Here is a 25,768-nt window from a genome sequence, read left to right on the forward strand (position 1 = left end):
CAAACGCACAGTTCAGATCATACAAACTCAGTTGATACAATGAATTTTGGACAAATAATGAAGCAGACAACAACTAAAACATCGATAACACTTTACAATAACCATCTAAGTAATGTTTATAGATGGTTTATAAACCAATTATTAACCATTTACAAAGTGCTATACATATTTAATCTTTAAATGGTTTCAACCAATTTCTTAAAGGTTTATGAATAATTTCAAAATCATTAACATACTTAATATGGTGTTAAAAGTGTAATAATGAGTGAAACTAAAACTATTAATTATAATTTAATTGTTTGTTAATGGTAAATTAATTATAAATTTACATTAATATACCATCTATTAGCCATTTATACATTATTTAGTTTGCTAAACAGTAATGAATTATCTATTTACCATTCTAAATGGCCTATTAACTGTTTATAAATGATGATTAAACATTAATAAACTATCTGTTTACCATTTATAAATTATGGTTATTGTAAAGTGTTACCAAAACATCTCTCTGACCAAAATGACTAAAAAGTTACATAAAATTAAGCAAAAAAGGACTCAAATTGACCACAAAATGACAACAAATGGCCGAAAAAAGAAATAAAATGACCAAAAAAGACACAATATGACCGAAAAAAGAAATAAAATGACCAAAAAAGGAAACAAAATGACCAAAAAAGACACAAATTGACCACAAAATTATAAAAAAAACACCCCAAAATGACCAAAAAGACACGAAATGACCAAAAAAAGACACAAAATGACCCAAAAAACCCACAAAATCACCAAAAAAAGACACTTAAACACATTGACTGATTTCCGAAATTATTTGGCGACCCCCAGAAATCATCTCGCGACCCCACTTGGGGTCGGGACCCCAAGGTTGAGAATAGCTGGTCTAAACGGCCGTGACACCACCCGTTGTCCTCACCCGCTGCTGGTATCTCGCCATTACAATATCATGTTCCTATTTTACTGTTATGTGCTGAGATTAATCTGCTGATATTAGCGAGATGGTTTAGATTTCAGCTGGCCTGCTTTTCTCTCCATTTTCCTCTCCAAAGGCCACGAGCATAGGTGTAGATTATGGGACAAGTCCTCTTTAATATGTAAAACATGTTTATTCGCCCCCCTCCCCGATTAAAAGTGGTGGTAGTAGTATTTAGATCCCTTATTTAAGTAAAAGTACTGATACCACACTGTGAAATGACTCCACTACAAGTAAAAGTCCTGCATTCAGAACTTACTGAAGTAAAAGTACTAAAGTATCAGCATCATGGAAAAAAAGACTGTCTATTCTACTGATTAATTATCTTTAAAATCATTGTTTCAAGTAGAAATATTAGAAAATTAGCTGTTTTTAGCCTCTGAAATATAAAGAAGTATTGCATTTATCTGTTTAATGTCATTGTGAAGTAAATATCTTTAAATTTTGGTAAATTGATCAGACAAACTCCATGAAAGTGGGAGTAATTGGGAATAATTTTCTAACATTTTATGGATTCAATTATTTATCAAGCAATCAATTCATTTAGAATCAATTAATCAAGAATATAAACATTTATTTATTTATTTATTTTTTAACTTTTCTAAATGAAGCTGTTTCCTTTTTCCATGGACTGAAAGTTATTTTATTTATTCACAAAATGTACATCCTTTATTATAAATAAATACTTGTTTATTGTAGGTTATGATGTGATAATATTTACAGAGGTGGAAGAAATATTCAGCTCCCTTACTTCAGTAAAAGTGCTAATACCACACTGTGAAATTACTCCACTACAGTAAAAGTCCTGCATTCAAAACTTACTGAAGTTAAAGTACAAAAGTATCAAAAGTAAAAGTACTCGTTATGCAGAATGGATCTACTCAGATTGTTTTATGTATTCTAAATATATTATTAGATTATTATTATGATGCTTTTATGTAAGCAGCATTTTAATTTTGTAAAGACAGGACTCATTTAAACTAGTTAATATAATATTATGAGGTTCATTTTTTTTAAAGTGTAGTAATTTAAAATTTATTTCTTTTTATGTTAAATCTCGACCTGTAAAGTAACTAAAGCTGTCAGCTAAATGTAGAGGAGTAGAAGTATAAAGTTACATAAAATGGAAATACTCAAGTAAAGTACAAGTACCTCAAAATTGTACAAAATGTACTTAAAGTATCAAAAGTAAAAGTACTCGTTATGCAGAACGAACCCACTCAGATTGTTTTATATATTCTAAATATATTATTGGATTATTATTATTGATACATTTATGTAAGCAGCATTTCATTTTTTCAAGATAGGGCTCATTTTAACTACTTAATATACTGTTATGGTAGGGTTTTTTTTTAAAAACAAAAACAAGTTGAATCACTATAAATCCATTTTCATGTTAAATCTTGACCTGAAATGTAACTAAAGCTGTCAGCTAAATATAGTGGAGTAAAAGGTAAAATATTTGCCTCAAAATGTAGTGAAGTATAAAGTTACATAAAATGGAAATACTCAAGTAAAGTACAAGTACCTCAAAATTGTACCTAATTACACACTGAAAAAATAAATAGTTGAACCTACTTAATTGAATTGTTTCATTTGGTAACACCTAAATGAATTAAGTTCTTTCAAATTTAAAATCAATTGTGTTAATCTAACTTATTAAATTAATTTGAAAGAACTTACTTCATTTTGGTGTTACCAAATGAAACAATTCAATTAAGTTGGTTCTTTTTTCAGTGCAGTACTTGAGTAAATGTACTTAGTTACATTCCATCACTGGCAAAAGTGAAAACAGGCTGCCATGCAAACAAAGCATTGTGACTGTCAGCTTGTGGTGAAGTGATCTCCTTTCAAAGTGACTCTCACTGGCTGTGCCCTCCACCTCCTTCCCCTGTTGTAACCTTAGAGCCCTGAGGAGTGCCAGGTTACTGGGATTCTCTCTCTTTGGCGCCATGCTGTTTAGTGACCACGCGCATACTGTGAGACCTGTGATTAAGCCTGCCCTGTGCATGTGTGCATGTGTGCATGTGTGAATGTGTGCGTGCACACTTTTTCCAATCCCTCGTCAAATGGCATTTAAAAATAATGGCTGTTTTTTTAATTTGACCAACACAGAACACAGTGTGGGTGTGGCACAATGCCACAGGATTTAGAAAAGCTTATGCAAATGCAGCTGGTTTACTCTTAAATGTACCCGACAATCTCTGAAATGCAGTAAATCCCACCCACTGGCTGCTTGTGTTATGTTGAGTAGGATAACAAGGTACGGTATTTCTCTCCCTTCTTCCCATATACAAGTCAGTATCATCAGCATATCTATCTATACTTTGTCCCGTAACAGAATCTCTCACCTCCATCCTCTACTTATTCTGATCTCGGATTCGTAGGCATCGCCTCTTCAGAGCTGGCTCCATGTCTCCTGCACTTGGCATGTTAGCAGGGCTCCTCAGGCTGCCCTTGTCCCTGAGTTTGGGCAAGAGCAGCGGGGTGGTGGTCCCACCTGTCTTTGGCGCTGTGGGCAGGGCATAGGCATGGTCCTCATCGGGAACATGGGGGTCCTCTCCTACCTCCCCGACTACCGCTAAGGGCTCTTCTGCCTGACCGACCGGGCCCTCAGTGTGCACCGAACCAACAACAGAGCACTTGTTCTCTTTGATGGCCTCCAGCTCGTTGAGCGCGGGGTCAAGGGGCGGTGCTGGTACTCTCTGGGGTGAGGGGGAGTCCGGGCTGGCGGCTGTGGGTGAGGAGGACATCCCGTTTGGACTGTGGTTCTGAGAATTCAGGGCAGAGGATGTGGCATCGTATGGATGGCTGCTCCCTGTGGGGCTGGGGGGTGTGTGTGGAGGCGGGGTATGGGGGTCCTGGTGGTGGTAGACAGTGTCGTGTGAAGGGGATTGTGGTAGAAGAGGGGTGGGCCTGATGATGTCGTGGAGCCCTGATCTGGTACCCTGCCCAGTTCCTGACTCTCCCAGTCCTGATAGGTCCACCATTCCATTGGCACTGGGCTTCACCTGGGTCCTCTGAAGAACCCGTTGGATGACTTGCCGCTCTGACTGCTGCTGCTTATAGTCTGTGAGCCCCTCTGAGCCTGAGGCCGAGCAGGGGGACTCGTTGTACTGGGCTCTGGGGGACGACGCTCCACTGTGGGGGGTGGAGGTTGGGGACGGGAATGGCCTCTCTGATTTCACCCAATCTGTGTTGGGGTCACTTGGCGAGGGAAGACCTTGAGTCAAGGTTCCACCCAATTTGTTGGTTATCAATCTGCTGCCCCCTTCATGAATCCCTGGAGATGGTGGTCTGGTAGCCCTGGATCTGCCCCGGTCTACCCCTTCTGGCACGGGCTGGATAACACCACTGTGACTGGGAGTTTCTACCGGTGCCTTAGAAGGGACTGGGATGGGGATAGGGATGGGTATGGGGACAGGAAGGGGGACGATGATTGGATAAGGCACCAGGACGGTGGGTTGGGGCAGAAGAGGGCTAAAGGAAGGGATCCCATAGTTCATCATGTGGGGCATTGGGACCGGACCTCTTGGCATCATGTTTATAGGAGGGGAGTGCAAGCCAGGGAAGTAGGCTCCTGGGAAGGGATGCACCAGTCCAGGGGGGTTCATGGAGGAGGTCGGGGGCTGCAGGTGAGGAGAGTGAGGAGGTCTGTGGATGGGGCTGGAAGGGGGGCCAGGGTGTCTGGGAGGGTTTGCAAGGGGGCTTTTCAGGCCCTGAGCATGAAGAGGAGGTCTGATGAAGGGCATGGGCATTTGAGGTACAGGTTGATGCTCCAGAGGGGGGCGAGGATGAGGAGCAGGATGATGGGGAGTAGGGTGGGGAGACACCTCCTTAGTAGGAGGAGGAGGCTGGATGGGTCTCTCCAGGGTCCTCAGCCCAGAGACGGGGATCTTGGAATTGGAAGAGGATGCTTCTGAGGGGGACATGGAGGTGGATTCTGCCGGTCCATGGATTGGTGTTGGCCCTCTTGGGGAAAGGTTTCTGTGGCGAGGGTCTCCCAGGCTGCTGCTGCTGCTCCAGGACTCCGGAGTGAGAAGCTTCTGCCCGGCCAGGATGGTGTCGGCCCGGCCCCCCTCCTGGCTGGGTCTGCTGGGGCTGGAGCTGGTGAGAGCCGCGCGGGCTTCTCGGTAGAAAACATCCATCTTGTACTGATTGAGACACTTGGTGCTGCAGAACTGGAGTCGTTCCTCACCAGATCCAAAGTCCAGGTACTCTTTAGTGTGACGGACATGCTTGCACCAGTCACATACCTGTGGCACAGGGGACAGAGACTGTGGAGGGTCATTGAAGTGACAGATCCTAGCTCAGAACTTTGCACAAATATACAGTAATGAGAAGATAAAGAATGCAAGCTACAAGTTTTTGAATCTGTTTAAACTCCCAAAGCCCACCAGAATTTTTTGAAAATAAAAATGTTCGGTGATGTTTGGTGTAAAAATCACCAAAATGCCACCATTTATCATAGACAGAAACTATAAATGTGTTAAATGTATCTGTCAGGAAAATTAATCAAATCTAAACCTAAAATGTTGATTTAAAATCTTTTTTATCTTCATTCTATTTCATTTTTATTATTCTATTCTAATATTCTGGTTTTACTCTGTACTTGTTCTGCTGCAACACTTGAAGTTCCCTCATGGGGAATCAATAAAGGAATGTCTTATCTTATCTTAAAATCTTATCACTATTATTTACATACATATAGTACAGGCCAAAAGTTTGGACACACACCTTCTCATTTAATGCGTTTTTCTTTATTTTCATGACTATTTACATTGTAGATTCTCACTGAAGGCATCAAAACTATGAATGAACACATATGGAATTATGTACTTAACAAAAAAAGTGTGAAATAACTGAAAACATGTCTTGTATTTTAGATTCCTCAAAGTAACCACCCTTTGCTTACTAGAATATAAGACATGTTTTCAGTTATTTCACACTTTTTTGTTAAGTACATAATTCCACATGTGTTCATTAATAGATTTGATGAATCTACAATGTCAATAGTCATGAAAATAAAGGAAACGCATTGAATGAGAAGGTGTGTCCAAACTTTTGGCCTGTACTGTACAGTAAAGAGAAGATAAAGAATGCAAGCTACACGTTTTTAAATCTGTTTAAACTCCCAAAGCCCACCAGAATTTTTTTAAAATAAAAATATTATAAAAATCACCAAAATGCAACCAGACAGAAACTATAAATGTGTTAAATGTCTCTGTCAGGAAAATTAATCAAATCTAAACCTAAAATGTCGATTTAAAATCTTTTTTATCTTCATTCTATTTCATCTTTATTATTCTTTTCTAATATTCTGGTTTTACTCTGTACTTGTTCTGCTGCAACACTTGAAGTTCCCTCATGGGGAATCAATAAAGGAATGTCTTATCTTATCTTATCTTATCTTAAAATCTTATCACTATTATTTACATACATATGTATTTTTTCTGTTTGTTTTTTAAATCTATTTTAGTTTCTTATTTTCCTCTGCACCTTTCCCAATTGTAATAATTTGAATAATGCAGCATGCATACACTTTCACTTTCCAATATATGCAGCAAAAGAAATTATGTTGGGTTTAATTGAAAATCTGAAAAATCCTGAACTAAAAAGAATCACTTTTTGATTTAATTTTTTTGTAAAATAAGTAATCAAAACAAGTTCTGCTGAGGATTAATCTTCTAATTTGATAAAAAGGATACAGTACCAAAACAGTATTTTTTTTAAGTTTTAAAAACAAAAATACATTACTCCACTATAGAATACTCTGGCTCTGTGTTTGTAACAAAAATATACTGTAATATATATACAAGCCATCACTGTAATTTTTGCATTTATTTTTTGTAAAAATACTTTTTCTCACTGTTAAATGTCCTAAACACCATATCTCTAACAAAAATATACTGTCATATTCAATGGTAAAATCTTTAATTTATGCAGCATTTATAAAATATTTTCTTGTCAATTATATGGCAGAACAGCGTTTCTTTCGATGGACAAACTTTTTTTTTTTTAACAGTAAAAAATGGAATAAAATGGCAATCTTAAACGTGAAATCAACAGTGCTTTTATTGTAACGTGAGGGTTCGATGTGTGGTGGTTGGATCACTTTATAGCAAGATGGAGACAGATTACTTTCTTAAACAGTCACCAAACTTCAATACAACTTCACTTCCTGGTTTCTCACATCCCACCTGACTGAATTAACCAATCAGAAGCCAGTCCTAAACTGTCTTAAAGACGCAGCTGCAAACATTCAACATGTAAATATGTAAATAATAAATGTGCGACATAAATACACAAACAGCCAACTGATGAAAATTATAACATTGTAAAAGCATCTTTTAGTAAATTAACTCAAATATAAAGTATATTAACTTTAATTAAAAAAAAATTAAATTAAATTAAATTAATTTAATTTAAAAATAAATTAAAAATTTAATTTTTAATTTATTACGGTAAAGTTCTGGAGCAGCAACAACAGCTGCCGTTTTTTTACCGTAAAAACAACAGGGTTTTTTCTTTCAGTGTAATACTCGACATTGGAAAACAAAAGACACATTGAATTAGTCCTCTTACTCTGACGTTGCTGTTTATCTTCAGCACCAGTCTGGGCGAGTCCTCTGCATGAGGGTGCTGAGGGGATCTCTCACCATGGAGGTCTTCGTCTCTGGCCTGAAGGGGAAAACCACAGTGAGACACACATGACATGAACCACAATGAATGCTCAAATTCACCATGATGTACACTACCGGTCAAAAGTTTTAGAACAGCCCAATTTTTCCAGTTTTTTATTGAAATTCAAGCAGTTCAAGTCAAATGAACAGCTTGAAAGGGTCCAAAGGTAAGTGGTGAACTGCCAGAGGTAAATAAAAAAAGGTAAGCTTAACCAAAACTGGAAAATAATGTACATTTCAGAATTATACAAGTAGGCCTTTTTCAGGGAACAAGAAATGGGTTAACAACTTAACTCTATGGAGTCTTGGGCTATTTTGTCCATTTTTGAATTCTTTTCATGTCTTTGTAAGTCATTTTGTGTCCATTTTTGGTCATTTTGTTTCTTTTTTTAGTCATTTTGTGTCTTTTTTGGTCATTTTGTTTCTTTTTTTGGTCATTTTGTGTCTTTTGGTGTCTTTTTTTGTCATTTTGTGTCTTTTTTTTGTCATTTTGTGTCTTTTTTGGTAATTTTGTGTCTTTTTTTAGTCATTTTGTGTTTTTTTTGGTCATTTTGTTTCTTTTTTTGTCATTTTATGTCTTTTTTGGTCATTTTGTGTCTTTTTTTTGGTCATTTTGTGTCTTTTTTGGTCATTTTGTTTCTTTTTTTGTCATTTTGTGTCTTATTTTTGGTCATTTTGTTTCTTTTTTTAGACATTTTGTGTCTTTTGGTGTCTTTTTTTGTCATTTTGTGTCTTTTTTTGGTCATTTTGTTTCTTTTTTTGTCATTTTGTTTCTTTTTTTAGTCATTTTGTGTCTTTTTTTGGTCATTTTGTGTCATTTTTGAGTCCTTTAGTCCAACATAAAATGTGATTTTGAATCTTTTTTTTTACTTTCAAAAACACTATCATGCTCAATAAAGAATTTTAAATGTTGCAAATGTGCATTAATGTCAGAGTACACTGAGACATTAAACTGCATCATTTTCAATTAAATTCTGGAAAAGTTGGTGTGTTCTAAAACTTTTGACCAGTAGTGTAATTGCTGTTGATCAAAACGCGACACTGGAATAATTCTGTCATTAAACCAGTCATTAAACCAAATTTGAGCTTCTTACATAACAAGTGCAGAAAATAGCTTTGAATTAATCGGCTTGTCATCGAGGTTTAAAGCAGTTTGAACTTGCGTGGCAGCCCCTAAAGGTCAATAATACAACAAAGGGAAATCACTGTGTTGTGAAACAGATACGGCTCTACAACCGGGTAAAGAGATAATGCAGGTGATGTATTGTCAGATTATTAATGGCCTTGCCAGTATTAATATAGGAAATTCCACTTGATTCATGTAAGCTGATCTGCTGTGGATTTGAGTGCTCCCCCATCTCTGTAACCCATTGAGTCGTGTTGAGTTACGAAACATGAAGCAGCTGAAGGTAAGGTATGCACTGAAAGTGGACACCTCACCCCAGGCCTCCTGGCCTTCCTCTCAGACAAGCAGCGACAAGCCAACAGCTTCCTCCCGCCTCCCAAAACTACAGGGCTTGTTGCCTGTTCAGCCCTGCTTTTTTTTTTTTTTTTGCAGCATATACAAACATATATATACACTACTGGTCAAAAGTTTTAGAACACACCAACTTGATGGTGAAATTGAAAATGATGCAGTTTAATGTCTCAGTGTACTCTGAAATTAATGCACATTTGCAACATTTAAAATTCTTTATTGAGCATGATAGTGTTTTGAAAGTAAAAAAAAGATTCAAAATCACATTTTATGTTGGACTAAAGGACTAAAAAAGACACAAAATGACAAAAAAGAAAACCAGAAGACACAAAATGGCTAAAAAAAGACACAAAATGACCAAAAAAAGACACCAAAAGACACAAAATGACTAAAAAAAGACACAAAATGACCAAAAAAAGACACAAAATTACCAAAATAAGACACAAAATTACCAAAATAAGACACAAAATTACCAAAATAAGACACAAAATGACAAAAAAAGACACCTAAAGACGCAAAATGACAAAAAAAAGACACAAAATGACAAAAAAAAGACACAAAATGACCAAAATAAGACACAAAATGACAAAAAAAAAGACACCTAAAGACACAAAATGACCAAAAAAAGACACAAAATGACCAAAAAAAAGACACAAAATGACCAAAAAAAGACACAAAATGACCAAAAAAGACACAAAATTACCAAAAAAAGACACAAAATGACAAAAAAAGACACCAAAGGACACAAAATGACTTATAAAGAATTTAATTGAATTCAATAAAGAATTTTAAATGTTGCAAATGTGCATTAATTTCAGAGTACACTGAGACATTAAACTGCATCATTTTCAATTAAATTCTTTATAAGTCATTTTGTGTCCTTTGGTGTCTTTTTTTGTCATTTTGTGTCTTTTTTTTGTCATTTTTTGTCTTTTTTGGGTCATTTTGTGTCTTTTTTTAGCCATTTTGTGTCTTCTGGTTTTCTTTTTGGTCATTTTGTGTCTTTTTTTTGTCATTTTGTGTCTTAATCTTCCACCTGAATTCCTGCCACGTGTTGGAGTTAGTTACTTTGTGTTCTTCTGAACATATTTCCTCCCAGCGCTCCTTTTTGTCTCTGTTGTCGTGTGAATAAACCCAGCGCGGTATCAACAACAGTGAGGGTGAAAGGCGATCCAGCTCCCGTCTAAAGAGGGTATCTCCGTGTCGTAATGGAAGGTGAAGAATCACTGCGATGTGCATCAGAGCGGTTAGCCATAGTTGTATCTTTCCTGTCCTCCACACCAAAGCCACTTAATGGCCGGCCCCTCCTCCATTAACGCTGAAACTGATACTAAGTGTCCCTCTGCAAACTTTGACCTCACTCCCCCAATTCCTATACTGGGCCCTCCATAATTACTAGAAAGTGTGTTCTCAGAGATCCCCCCTTTTAAAATCCCTGTAAATGAATCCATCAGATATGACCTCACAGGATCAGCAGTATCTGTTTCTGGAGGTTTTAGTTTACCTGCCAGAAACCACTTGATGCTCAGGTGACACAGCTGGCACCAACTATGAAGCCTTATAAAGTGCTCGTGATGTGTGAGCAGTGGTGGAATAAGTATTCAGATCCCTTACTTCAGTAAAAGTACTGATACCACACTGTGAAATGACTCAACTACAAGTAAAAGTCCTGCATTTTTCGGCCATTTTGTCTCCTTTTTTGTCATTTTGTGTCTTTTTTTGGTCATTTTGTTTCTTTTTTTGTCATTTTGTGTCTTTTTTTGTCATTTTGTGTCTTTTTTTGGTCATTTTGTGTCTTTTGGTGTCTTTTTTTTGTCATTTTGTGTCTTTTTTTGGTCATTTTGTTTCTTTTTGTAGTCATTTTGTGTCTTTTTTTGTCATTTTATGTCTTTTTTTGGTCATTTTGTTTCTTTTTTGTCATTTTGTGTCTTTTTTTGGTCATTTTGTTTCTTTTTTTGTCATTTTGTGTCTTTTTTTGGTCATTTTGTTTCTTTTTTTAGTCATTTTGTGTCCTTTTTTAGTCATTTTGTGTCTTTTTTTGGTCATTTTGTTTCTTTTTTTAGTCATCTTGTGTCTTTTTGTGTCTTTTTTTGGTCATTTTGTGTCTTTTTTTTAGCCATTTTGTGTCTTCTGGTTTTCTTTTTTGTCATTTTGTGTCTTTTTTTAGTCCTTTAGTCCAACATAAAATGTGATTTTGAATCTTTTTTTTCTTTCAAAACACTATCATGCTCAATAAAGAATTTTAAATGTTGCAAATGTGCATTAATTTCAGAGTACACTGAGACATTAAACTGCATCATTTTCATTTTCACCATCAAGTTGGTGTGTTCTAAAACTTTTGACCGGTAGTGTACATATTAGTCAGCCTCACAGACAAAGTAAACGCCACACCTACGGCTGGGCGATATATATCCATATATTTTTAAATGAGACAAAAAAATTATATATATTTTTTTGCATTAAAATTTTCATTTATCAATGGTGTAGACCAAAAACTATTTGTATTCTTCAATTGTAACATTGTATAGCCTTTTTACAGCATATTAAAAAAGTTTTGACATTTAAGTCAACTAAAATGTGCTTCATAGCTTACGAAAGTCTGCGGCCCGGCGCTTTAACCTTTAAGTTTTGCCAACTTTGAGTTTAGTTTTGAGTTCCCCTAGATTAGTTTTCAAAAGCATATTAATAAATGCTCAATATGACTATTAATAATGTTGGTAGGCTAATTTAGACTTATTTGGCTGTTTAATTTTCATTTTAGGCTCAATATAAAGTTTGCGGCTCCATTCCGCAATTTTTTTTTTGGGGTTAGGGTTAGGCTAATACATTTTTTCATGAGTAAAGGGCAGCCAATAAGGCCCTTCCTCTGGTTTTCACCACTCTAGAGGCACTTTAGCGCGCTTTTTCAACCACGGAGGCACCAAACAGGAAAAAGGCCACTAGAAGGGCACTCATTAAGACACGTTATTGAATTTTCTTGCTCTAGAGGGCACATCATCATAATTTATTGTATGAAGGAGCATCCTAGAGGGCACCAAATACTTTTTTGCACGTGTAAAAGGCAGCCAATAAGGCACTTCCTCTTGTTTTCACCACTCTAGAGGCACTTTAGCGCGCTTTTTCAACCATGGAGGCATGGTCCGCCACTGCTGATATGTATTTTCCTACTGACCTTATTGCGTTTGAAGTAGGCCCGTCTGCAGGCGGCGAAACACTTCTCACTGCAGAAGCTCTTGAGCTCTGAGCCCATGCACAGAGAGTAGCGCTTCACGCCTTCCTTCTGGCACCAAACACACACGATCTGCACATTCTGCACATCTTCCACTGCAGAAAAAAACAGTTTGAGGTCAATTAATGAGTGCAATTTGTTTTACCAACCAGCTTTACTACAGCAGCTCAGTTTCAAACAGGTGTGTGAGGCTGTTCAGGAGATCATTTAAGGTAAAGATTCAAGAGGATTTCAACAAGAAGTCCTTACCTCTCAATATCTGTGAAGAGCTAAAGCTAAATACTGCACTGCAAAAAAATGTCGCCTAAAAACCAGATAAAAACAGTAAATCTGAGGGAAATGATCTTGCTGCATGGACAGATAATTTACCTTGACAAGATTTCTTAAATTAAGATTATTAAATCTAGAAATAAGCATGAAGCAAAAATAATTAATCATGTTTTAAGAGTTAATTTCTTATTTTACACACAATACACAAATTGACCAAAAAAGACACAAAATGATCGAAAAAGACACAAAATTACCAAAAATATATGTAAAAATGACCACTAAAATGACACAAATTGACAAAAAAAAGACACAAATTGACCAAAAAAGACACAAAATTACCAAAAAAGACATAAAATGACCATGAAAAAGACTCAAGATGAACAAAAAAGACATGAAATGACCAAAAAAGACACAAACTGACCAAAAATAGATGTAAAAATGACCACTAAAAAGACACAATGATGAAATTTACTCTTAAAACAAGATAAATTAAAGCTGCCAGCAGTGATGAACTGGCCCGAGCAGAGTGACCTGCATATTATTTGTTTCTTACCAAGATAAAAAAACCCTTTAGATTTAGAAGTGTTAGATTATTTATCTTGTTTTAAGAGTTAATTTCTTATTTTAAGTGTTCAACATGCTTATTTCTAGATTTAACAATCTTTAATTTAAGAAATCTTGTCAAGAGAAATTATCTGTCCATGCAGCAAGATCATTTCCCTCAGATTTAGTGTTTTTATCTCAACCTGGTCTCACAGGAATCCGTGAAATAGCCACGGATTTGCTTAACTCAAAATCCGTGGAATAGCCACGGAATCACTCAAATTTCCGTGGAACTGACACGGATTTGGCTACAATGCAAGTTAATGACAGTCATATCCCGTGGCTATTCCAACATACAAAGTGATTATGTACATTCACTGAGTGAATATTTAGAAAATAAAACATATATTTCTCGCTAGAAATGTGATCAAAATCCATTTTTATGCAGAAACTAAGTCAAAATATTGATTTTTTTCACTAAAAATTAGAGAACTGTCCGCCATGTTTTTTGTTCTGCCGGGACCTTGAAAGTCACGTGACTTGGAACAAACCAATATCCTACGATCATATACTGTGAGCCAAAATATGGTAATATACTGTAAATAAATTACAGTAAGTAAACTGTAAAATAACAGTAAAATACTGGCGTCTTCTTTATGGCTCCTGAACATTTATATCAGCCCTGTCAACAGTCAAAGGGCTCTATTTTGTTTTGTTTATGTACATCTAAGATGAGATTTACTCTGCCCTGCAAAGTCTAACTGCAGTAACTACATTTTTGGTGACATCGAAATTGAGTTCTAACTAAAAATGAACTCCTTGATGTCTGTTTTATCTTGTGACAAGGTTTTAGATTTCAGTTTTGCTTTATTTCAGAGAAATAATTATATAAAAACAACAAAATCCAACTCAAAACCAAGCAGTAATTGCACTTACCACAGTCTGCTTTGGATATATATGCTAATTTAAACATAAAAATAATTAATTAATAATTAATTAATTATAAGTTTATTTGAAAGGGAAATTATTATCTAGATAGTGATCAAGTAAAAAAGTGAGATAAAATTATATTAAGACTAAAATATAACATTACTTTATTAAATATATTTGAATAGAGTTGTTAAACACTTTTAAATACACTGATAACAAAATCAATTCAGAAATGTTTATTCACTGAAAATAAAATATATAAGCTGAAAGAAGACAACAACATTGTTGTTACTGCACTCTGTTTTTGCAGACGCTAGAAGCTACATTTTTGGGGTCAAAGGTCAAATAAAGCATCATGGATTTTGAGCATAAAAATGACATCATCAATACATGTACAAATAAGTGTCATATCTTTTATCTAAATGTAACCAATTTTGCTGGCCAGTTAAAAAACTTTTAAAAAAAATTTAAAGCAGTTTTTCTCAGTTTGACCCTTTGTGTAGTTCCTGCAGTTAGACTTTGTAGGACAGAATACTTTTCAATATAATATTAATATATTAAGGTGAGACTTTTGGGGCTCTTCTTTCAAACTAGTGGAAAGAAAACATTTCTGGATTTTGAGATTTCTGGCTCAGAAGTGTCCTGTCTATATTCTGAAGGATTTTACAGATGGATTTGTTCATCCATCCTTCATAAAAACATGGTGATTTTCTTTTTTTATAGCTGTTGACAGTATTTCCTGATTTATGTAGCAATAAGAGAAGACATCCAAAAACCTTTTAGTCTAATATATCAACCAAATAAAACATTTTTTTTAAGCTTTATCTGATGTTAATTCTTCTTCTGTTCTGGAAAGTTTTGCAAACTGGCACTTATTTAATAAGATAATGCCTTATTTACATAATTAAACATGAAATGCAAGCACTTGTAGTCCCTATAATTAAATTATAGCAAAATACTGAATATAAAAAGGCTGGAAAATCAGTAATACCTTAAATCATCCGTTAAAATGTTGATTTACTGATGCTCTAAATGAAAAAGAAAACAGTTCTCTGAAATAAATTACGTTGCAGATTATGTTGCTGTCACACTACAAAGCAGCTGCAGATCAAGAGGATCAGTGAATGCAACACATTTTCTCTTGTTTTGTCTGTGTACTCCAATATATTGGGTCTAAAATGAAAGAATGATTAAAACAGATATGTACTGACTTTCTACTTCACGGTGCTGTATGTTCAGGATAAAATGAGCTTCACTTCTTACACTCAAAACATAAAATGAATGTCAGCTCTTACACTTCAGTCGTTCTTTCACCATAATGTGCCAGAATACAAAGTCAAAACAATTCAAACTGTGTCTGGGTCCATATAGCTACAGACCACACAAAGTTTTAAGAGGTAATTTCTTATTTTTAAGCATACAACATGCTTATTTCTAGATCTGATAATCTTAATTTAAGAAATCTTGTCAAGGTAAATTATCTGTCCATGCAGCAAGATCATTTCCCTCAGATTTACTGTTTTTATCTTGTTTTTAGGCGACACTTTTTTGCAACCTGGTCTCACAGAAATCCGTGGAATAGCCACGGAATCGCTCAAATTTCCGTGAAACTGACACGGATTTCGCTACAATGCAAATTAATGCCAGTCATATCCCGTGGCTATTCCAACATACAATGTGATTATGTACATTCACTGAGTGAAGATTTAAAAATAAAACATATATTTCTCGCTAGAAATGTGATCAAAATCCATTTTTATGCAGAACTAAGTCAAAATATTGATTTTTCACTAAAAATGAGAGAACTGTCCACCATGTTTTTTGTTCTGACCGCCGGGACCTTGAAAGTCACGTGACTTGGAACAAACCAATAGGAACAAATATCCATGGAATAGCCACGGGATATGATGTCATTAACTTGCATTGTAGCCAAATCCGTGTCAGTTTCACGGAAATTTGAGTGATTCCGTGGCTATTCCACGGATTTTGAGTTAAGCGAAATCCGTGGCTATTTCACGGATTCCTGTGAGACCATGTTCGTAAATACACAGCATTTGGTTACAGTGTGGATTATTTGTGCATGTGTGGATCTGGAGGCATCAAACTACCTGCTGATGGTTTTATAAGGGGGACGATGACCGGGGCACTCTTGTGCTCCTTGGGGCTGGTCAGTGATGAACTCTTAGAGGAGGACGAAGGTGAAGAGGAGGGGACGCTGGAGGACTCTCTCTCTCCGCTCTTCATGGCGAGGACCGAGTGACCCACTTTGGTGTCCAGGCTCTTGGGATTTGGCAATGAGTTCTCTGAAAGACACAAAGATATGATAATGCAAAGGGATTTCTCCAAAGTTTTAGAACACCCCAATTTTTCCAGTTTTTTATTGAAATTCAAGCAGTTCAAGTCAAATGAACAGCTTGAAAGGGTCCAAAGGTAAGTGGTGAACTGCCAGAGGTAAATAAAAAAAGGTAAGCTTAACCAAAACTGGAAAATAATGTACATTTCAGAATTATACAAGTAGGCCTTTTTCAGGGAACAAGAAATGGGTTAACAACTTAACTCTATGGAGTCTTGGGCTATTTTGTCCATTTTTGAATTCTTTTCATGTCTTTGTAAGTCATTTTGTGTCTTTTTTTAGTCATTTTGTGTCTTTTGGTGTCTTTTATTGTCATTTTGTGTCTTTTTTTGTCATATTGTGTCTTTTTTTTGTCATTTTGTGTCTTTTTTTGGTCATTTTGTGTCTTTTTTTAGTCCTTTAGTCCAACATAAAATGTGATTTTGAATCTTTTTTTTACTTTCAAAACACTATCATGCTCAATAAAGAATTTTAAATGCTGCAAATGTGCATTAATTTCAGAGTACACTGAGACATTAAACTGCATCATTTTCAATTAAATTCTGGAAAAGTTGGTGTGTTCTAAAACTTTTGACCAGTAGTGTATATATATGTATATATATATATATTAAAAATGAAAAGATAAAATAATGCAAAGGGATTTTCATGTAATCCAATAGCATAAATCCACAGTATGGATAACATGATACTGTAATAACGCCTGCACCCATAACAATGCTCTACGCTGGTTTTTAATACAGTTGTTTTGAGAAACAATAGATGCATCTGAATGAATGAAACTTGAGAAGTTGCAACTAAAGGAGAGTACGTCTGGCAAAACAGTGACTCTATGTCTGCACTGGAACCTGCAGAGCCTGTTGTTGTAAACCGAAGAAAAAAAAACCCCTAACTATGGACACCTGGCGTCACCTTTTAGCACAGACACATGCTGCCGTCTCTCTCGGTAGTTTCTGATCTCGTTGGCCTCCGAGTCTCTGAGGTCGACCTTGTCGTAGCCGTACCATCCCAGCAGCTCGTTCATGGTGCTTTCTGCAAACGTCTGCACGAGAAAAAGAGGAGAAGAAATCACTGATTAATGTAAAGCAGGGGTCTCAAACTCAAATTACCTGGGGGCCGCTGGAGGCAGTATCAAAATGACCAAAAAAAGACACAAAGTGACCGAAAAAAGACACAAAATGACAAAAAACACACAAAATGACAAAAAAAAAATACACGGAATTATGAAAAAAGACAATATTATTAAAAAAAGACACAAAATTACCAAAAAAGGACACAAAATTATTAAAAAAAGACAAAAAATGACCAAAAACTACACAACATTACTAAAAAAAGACACAAAATTACAAAAAAGAAACAAAATTACAAAAAAAGACACAAAATTACAAAAAAAGACACAAAATTATTTTTAAAAAGACAAAAAATTACCAAAAAAGACACAATGTTATTTAAAAAAGACACAAAATTATTAAAAAAAGACACAAAATTACCAAAAAAGGACACAAAATTATTAAAAAAGACAAAAAAATGACCAAAAACTACGCAACATTACTAAAAAAAGACACAAAATTACAAAAAAAGAAACAAAATTACAAAAAAAGACACAATGTTATTTAAAAAAGACACAAAATTATTTAACAAAATTTAAAATTACAAAAAATCACAAAATTACCAAAAAAGAGTAATTAAAGGGACCTTCCACACACAACACGGTAAAGTGCCATTCATATAAAACTCACATTAAACTTTCATATCAAGGTGGGGGCCACAAAATATCGTCACGAGGGCCACAATTGGCCCGCGGGCCGCGAGTTTGAGACCCATGATGTAAAGCAGGGGTCTCAAACTCGCGGCCCGCGGGCTGATGTGTGTGGAAGGTCCCTTTAATTACTTTAAAAAATAATAATTTTGTGTCTTTTTTTAAATTATTTTGTATCATTTTTGTTAATTCTGTGTCTTTTTTTGGTAATTTTGTGTCTTTTTAAAAACAATTTTGTGCCTTTTTTGGTAATTTTGTCTTTTTTGATAATTTTGTGTCTTTTTTGAAATAATTTTGTGTCTTTTTTGGTAATTATGTGTCTTTTTTGAAATAATTTTGTGTCTTTTTTTGGTAATTCTGTGTTTTTTTGGTCATTTTGTTTCTTTTTTAAATAATTTAGTTTTTTCTGTCATTTTGTGTCTTTTTTCCAGGTCATTTTGTCTTTTTTTTAAATAATTTTATGTCTTTTTTGGGAATTATGTGTATTTCTTGGTCATTTTGATGCTGCCTCCAGCGGCCCCCAGGTAATTTGAGTTTGAGCCCCCTGATGTAAAGCGAGAGGGTAACTGAGCCGTGGCTCGCCTGCAAATGGGAAATTGTGAGCGTAAATCTTCGGGGTTGTTAGTGGAACTTTTTATCCTATGTTAAACATAATCAGACCTTCCTACTCTACTGAATCAATGCGAGGGATTCTTTCTCAGCCCCAGCCCTAGTTGGGGAAATGAATATGGGCACAGTGGAGTACAGTATGACGCTTTTTCCATGATGTATTCAAGTTGTTTACTCTTGCTAAATCTGAGACGGAAAGGTTTAAAACCTAACACCAGTGTGAAATCTATGAATCATCCTTTGTTTATCTCTTATAATTGGAAAAAAGAGGGAGAAAAGAAAACTGTTTCCCCGCAGATGGGATGTGTGGTCCCTTCTTTTTTCTTTTTTTATTACGACCAGATGAAAAAAAAAAAAATAAAAGACACAAAGGTCTCTCTCTTTATCCACCCACCTCTCTCTGTGGCTTTGGGAGAACCGGATTGGAGGAGAAACCTGATCCGGAACGGGCAGAAATCAGAGCGGGACACCCAACACCACAGCGAGGTCCCACGGTTCTCGGAAATGCCCCACTCCTCTCTCTTCTCCTCTAGTGTCCACCACTCTCTCTCTCTCTCTCTCTCTCTCTCTCTCTCTCTCTCTCTCTCTCTCTCTCTCTCTCTCTCTCTCCCAGTTTTTTTCACCTCCCATCTTCACCACACTCCAAAAAATAACTTGTTCCCAGCAAGGTTATTATCAACCTGGTCTCACAGAAATCCGTGAAATAGCCACGGAATCGCTCAAATTTCCGTGAAACTGACACGGATTTCGCTACAATGCAAGTTAATGACAGTCATATCCCGTGGCTATTCCATGGATATTTGTTCCTATTGGTTTGTTCCAAGTCACGTGACTTTCAACGTTCCGGCGGTCAGAACAAAAAACATGGCGGACAGTTCTCTCATTTTTAGTGAAAAAATTAATATTTTGACTTTGTTTCTGCATAAAAATGGATTTTGATCACATTTCTAGCGAGAAATATATGTTTTATTTTCTAAATATTCACTCAGTGAATGTACAGGTTAGGTGAGCTTACCGCTAAGTGAGGTTAGCGCTAGGTGAGGTTTCCGCTAAGTGAGGTTACCGCTAGGTGAGGTTACCGCTAAGTGAGGTTACCGCTAGGTGAGGATACCGCTAAGTGAGGTTACCGCTAGGTGAGGTTACCGCTAGGTGAGGATACCGCTAGGTGAGGTTACCGCTAGGTGAGGTTACCGCTAAGTGAGGTTACCGCTAGGTGAGGTTTCCACTAGGTGAGGTTACCGCTAGGTGAGGTTACGGCTAAGTGAGGTTACCGCTAGATGAGGTTACCGCTAGGTGAGGTTACCGCTAGGTGAGGTTACCGCTAAGTGAGATTACCGCTACGTGAGGTTACCGCTAGGTGAGGTTACAGATAAGTGAGGTTACCGCTAGGTGAGGTTTCCGCTAAGTGAGGTTACCACTAGGTGAGGTTACCGCTAGGTGAGGTTTCCGCTAAGTGAGGTTACCGCTAGGTGAAGTTACCGCTAGGTGAGGTTTCCGCTAGGTGAGGTTACCGCTAGGTGAGGTTACCGCTAAGTGAGATTACAGCTAGGTGAGGTTACCGCTAGGTGAGGTTACCGCTAGGTGAGGTTACCGCTAAGTGAGATTACCGCTAGGTGAGGTTACCGCTAGGCGAGGTTGCCGCTAAGGGAGGTTACCGCTAGGTGAGGTTACCGCTAGGTGAGGTTACCGCTAAGTGAGGTTACCGCTAGGTGAGGTTTCCGCTAAGTGAGGTTACCGCTAGGTGAGGTTACCGCTAAGTGAGGTTACCGCTAGGTGAGGTTACCGCTAGGTGAGGTTACCGCTAAGTGAGATTACCGCTAGGTGAGGTTACCACTAGGTGAGGTTACCGCTAGGTGAGGTTACCGCTAAGTGAGATTACCGCTAGGTGAGGTTACCATTAGGTGAGGTTACCGCTAAGTGAGATTACCGCTAGGTGAGGTTACCGCTAGGTGAGGTTACCGCTAAGTGAGGTTACCGCTAGGTGAGGTTACCGCTAGAAGCCCGGGTTCTTCCCATCTGTCTCCCCCCTTCACACTGTCTCTCACTATCAATAAACCCTTGAAAATGGCCAAAAAAAACCCCAAAAAGAATTGATTTGAAATCTTAACCCATTAGAATTGGGTTGTTTTAACCAACCTTATAATAGTTTTGGATTTTTCATTAGTTTTAGTTTTAATTTCGTTGTGAATTTTTGTTTTCGAATTCAGTTAGTTTTAGTTAGTTTTTAGAGTGAGTTTTCTAGTTTTAGCTAGTTTTTATTTTTTGAAAATGCTTAGTTTTAGTTTAGTTTTTGTGTTAGTTTTAGTTTTTTTGTAATGGGCTATGTGTTGGTGCCAGATTCAAAGAGGTCATAATAAATTTAGCCTTTATTTCCTTTGGTTTATCATCTCAGCCCCAATAAGGTTATTAACTCTTACAGTTCTGGGTGTTTTGTATTTTGGTTCTAGTGTAAACATCCCAGTCTCAGTAAACATATTCACCATGTGTTGCATGTTCAAATAGAAACACTGAATTATGAATGAAAAAACGAAAACTAAGCACATTTTCACTATAATTTTAGCTAGTTTTAGTTAGTTTTGTAACCACGCAATACAGTTTCAGTTAGTTATCGTTTTTTTTAAAAAACTCTAGTTTTTATTTTTATTTCAGTTAACGAAAATCTTTTTTCAATTCTAGTTTTCGTTATTTCGTTAGTTTTCGTTAACTATAATAACCTTGGTTTTAACATAAATTATTCTTGTAAATTTTAAATTATTGCATTTTATGCTAAAACTACCTGTTTTAAAGAACCTGGTCTCACAGAAATCCGTGAAATAGCCACAGATTTCGCTTAACTCAAAATCCGTGGAATAGCCACGGAATCACTCAAATTTCCGTGAAACTGAGACGGATTTGGCTACAATGCAAGTTAATGACAGTCATATCCCGTGGCTATTCCATGGATATTTGTTCCTATTGGTTTGTTCCAAGTCACGTGACTTTCAAGGTCCCGGCGGTCAGAACAAAAAACATGGCGGACAGTTCTCTCATTTTTAGTGAAAAAATCAATATTTTGACTTAGTTTCTGCATAAAAATGGATTTTGATCACATTTCTAGCGAGAAATCTATGTTTTATTTTCTAAATCTTCACTCAGTGAATGTACATAATCACTTTGTATGTTGGAATAGCCACGGGATATGACTGTCATTAACCTGCATTGTAGCCAAATCCGTGTCAGTTTCACGGAAATTTGAGTGATTCCGTGGCTATTCCACGGATTTTGAGTGAAGCGAAATCCGTGGCTATTTCACGGATTCCTGTGAGACCATGTTGGTTTTAAAACTGTTTAAAAACCACAAAACATCATTTTCTATAGCAGAAGCTACATGTTAGACTAAGGATAAGATGACAGACACCCAGTTTGCTTTTTTTGAGTGCAGCCTCCCCTCCGCCCCTGCCTCCACCTTCCAGCCCTGACACCCGACCCAGCTCCTCCTCTCAGGTTTCAGCCTTTTCCAGCACAGCCAGTCTGCTGTGGTGGTGTTGTAGTGCTGTAGTACTGACTGCACATTCTTTCCCCTGCTTTCCTCACTCCGACCTCTGCTCTGCTCTGCTCTAGGGCCTCAGAGAAATGGATATCTGCCTCGCTTTGCTCACTTTCTGCTGTGTATGTGTGTGTGTGTCTCAGAGAGTGTGTGGGTGAGTGCAAGCAGTGGTATCATATCCAGCTAAATATGCCTAACGATGATTAAAGTTAAGTATCCGGTGTCTGGTGCTGCGCTCGGGTCTGACGTGGAGGGAGTAGGTCCGAATGTGGTGTTGAAACAGATGTATTACAGAGACAACACTCGGCTGGACCTCAGCTCAGCTAGAATCAGTTTTCCTGCCTTCCTGTCTGTCTTTTTCCCCCCTTTTTACCCTTTTTCTTTTCCATAATTTGGCTCATTTTTTAAAAAGGTGCACATCCCTAACTTATCACATGACATCTAATTTAGGTATTTCTCCTACACTGCAAAAAAAGAAATGGGTAACACTTTACAATAACCATCATTTATAAACGGTAAACAGATAGTTTATTAATGTTTAATCATCATTTATAAACTGTTTATAGACATTTAGAATGGTAAATACATAATTTATTAATGTTTAACTAACTTAATCATGTATAAATGGCAAATAGATGTATATTCATTTATAAAAATGTCTATTAATGTAAGTTTATAGTTACTTTACCATTAACAAACAATTAAATTATAATTAATTGTTTATAAATGGTTTTAGTTGCACCCATTTTAATATTTTTAACTCCACATTAAGTATGTTAATGATTTTGAAATTATTCATACACCTTTAAGAAATTGGTTGAAAACATTTAACGATAAAATACGTAAAGCACTTTGTAAATGGTTAATAATTGGTTTATAAACCATCTATAAACATTATTTAGTTGGTTATTGTAAAGTGTTACCAAGAAATGTTGGGTGAACTCAAAACTTCAAGGCAACAAACTTCGATAAAATTTTAAGTTGGACAATTAAATTAAATATTTTAAGTTTTGTTTTTGAGTTTGCTCAACTCTGAATTTCTCTGGCACGATTGTAACGCCGCTATGAAATGTCAGCTAATGTTGTGACCACAATTTTGAGTTAGCATTGATACGCTAATGGCTACTCTTGTAGCTGTAACAAGCAGCGCCGCTAGCATCAGTTAGCCGCTAGCATCAGTTAGCCGCTAGCATCAGTTAGCCGCTAGCATCTGTTAGCCGCTAGCTTTCGCTAATGACCGAATTTCACAACAAAGAAATAAGAGTTAGCAGAACTATTGTCCCTTCTTGTAACTGACGCTAGCGGCGCTGCTTGTTACAGTTAGCCGCTAGCTTCAGTTAGCCGCTAGCTTTCGCTAATAACCGAATTTCACCACTTTCCCGCATTTCCCAACAAAGAAATAAGAGTTATCAGAACTATTGTCCCTTGTTGTGAACCCCAACTTAAAGATATAAGTAACAACAACTCACCAACTTGTTTTTGAGCAGACAACTGGCTTCCTTTGTTGTGCTAACTTACATTATTGCCCTAAATGTCAATAATTTATATTTCCAAGTTTTACCAAATTAAATCACTGTTTTAGGCCAAAAAATAGCCTACAAGTTGGCTTTTTTGCAGTGTACATTCATACAGCTTAGTGTCATTTACTCCTTTTTTTGTTTCTTGTTAACGAAAGTCTGGCTGTTTTTTTTTTCACCCACCCCTCCACTTCCCACAATGTTGTTTTTGTTTCTTTTTGGCAGTTCAGACAAACATCTGCTTTGTGAGAGTGACAAGCCATATCCCAAACCACAGAGAGAGCTGCAGCCAAAGGCAACAAACCGGGGCCGACCCTGAGATTCAGCCCAGGCAGGCTCACATCAAGCGGGGATATCGTTTCACATGTTTTGATTAAAATTAGTTAAGTTGTAACTCTACACCTCCCCTGGATATCAAACGCTACAATCCAAACCACTTACACAAAAAGAGCACATTTCCTCTCTCACGAAAGGCCAGAATCTCCTCCCCCCTCAAAAAACTTGTCTTTTTAGATTTCTAACTCCTGCTTGAAGGAGCTTCAGATATCCCTTTAGTCAACACTCTCAAATAGCCAGTGTCCGAACCCAAACAAAGCAGACAATCCATGGTTTAGTTTCCATGCAGTAATGGTCTTATAATGGTGGCAGGAAATCAAGTCTGTTACTGTGATTTAACTGTGAGTGTCCTTTAAAAGCAAGCAGCAGAGGAGAGATTTCTTAATGAACATTATCTATGAATAGGAACTTTATTTTGGAGGGATATTTACAAACTGTGTCATAGTGTTTTCCCCTCAGTGTGAGGCTGGGACATGGCTATTTACAGGACATAAATGCCCTCTCTCTTTAGGAAAGGCATGAGGGCAAAGCTTCTGTTGTACAGCAAGTGTGCGCTGTACCCGCAAGAGCGGGGAAGAAGTGACGCACATCTGGATGTCCGCTGCGCATTACGGTGCGCGCGTCCGGCCACAGCTGGCCTGACATGGCGTCCCCAGTACGCACAGGCCAACCGAGTCTTATTCACAGCGAACATCTATAATTAAAACGCCCTGTGTTTTGCGTGTGTGACATTTTAGAGCTTATATTTATAAGTTTATTATGAGTTATTGTCCTTTAAGAGGTGCAAACTTTCACGGTAGTTCTTATAAATCTGCAACAAAAGTGACTTCCTGGCGTGTGATTGTTTAAATAAAAGCCATAAGGAGAGCATTCAGGGAAAACAAACACTGTGTGTGTGTGTGTGTGTGTGTGTGTGTGTGTGTGTGTGTGTGTGATTATTCCCAGCATTGATCTGTGCGCAGTTGACTCCCCTGAGTAGGAAGACATTGTGCGCGTACAGACAGAAGTTATTGCTCGCTCAATATGATTCACTTTATCAAAACTAATCACACAAACTCACCTTCATCTCCTGGTTGATCTCCCTCTTTACGGGGTGCGCAGGTTTCCTGCTGCGTTTATTTTCCGGTGGTCTCCCTTTCTCCATCTCTGGCATAGTCCTGGTCTGGCTGTGGATCCAATCCGGATCAGTGTTGAGTGTCAAGCTGGAGGGTGTTTTAGCGGAGTAGCTGAGAGTGGAAGCTGTCACTCCCGGTGACAGCGGCTGTCATTCCCGGAGGTCTGAGTCCCTCATCTGGGGCTCCGCTCCATTAGAGTCCACTGAACATGTGTGCGCTCCGGGCTGGAGGCTCCGCCGCTCCACAATCCCAACTCTCTCTCAACAGTCAAGTACCTGCAGGTGACAAAGACAAAACTTCCTGTTGGGACTTTCAAAGTAAAACCAAATGAGATGAAAATAAAAGAGGGCATTCTATATTTTAGGTTCCCAACCTTTTCATGGTACCCTCTCGTTTTCTTTTTGAGATATTCAGCATTTTCGTCTCCCTGACGCTTTGC

General features: G+C 37.1%; 1 protein-coding gene across 1 annotated transcript in view; it reads right to left on the bottom strand.

The window, feature by feature from the left end:
• Positions 1-25,512, bottom strand: part of LOC131991564 (sine oculis-binding protein homolog) — a 40,657-nt gene extending 15,145 nt beyond the window's left edge. Inside the window, exons 1-6 of the mRNA XM_059357026.1 lie at positions 25,275-25,512; positions 17,380-17,509; positions 16,226-16,420; positions 12,318-12,469; positions 7,571-7,666; positions 3,337-5,241 (exon numbers count right to left, since the gene is read on the bottom strand). Coding sequence (XP_059213009.1) covers positions 3,346-5,241; positions 7,571-7,666; positions 12,318-12,469; positions 16,226-16,420; positions 17,380-17,509; positions 25,275-25,367 — 2,562 coding nt within the window. The 5' untranslated portion in view covers positions 25,368-25,512 and the 3' untranslated portion in view covers positions 3,337-3,345. The remainder of the gene's footprint in view (positions 1-3,336; positions 5,242-7,570; positions 7,667-12,317; positions 12,470-16,225; positions 16,421-17,379; positions 17,510-25,274) is intronic.
• Positions 25,513-25,768: the final 256 nt, after the last annotated feature.

The sequence above is a fragment of the Centropristis striata genome, chromosome 18 (assembly GCF_030273125.1).
Source record: "Centropristis striata isolate RG_2023a ecotype Rhode Island chromosome 18, C.striata_1.0, whole genome shotgun sequence".
In the NCBI taxonomy this organism is placed as follows: domain Eukaryota; kingdom Metazoa; phylum Chordata; class Actinopteri; order Perciformes; family Serranidae; genus Centropristis; species Centropristis striata.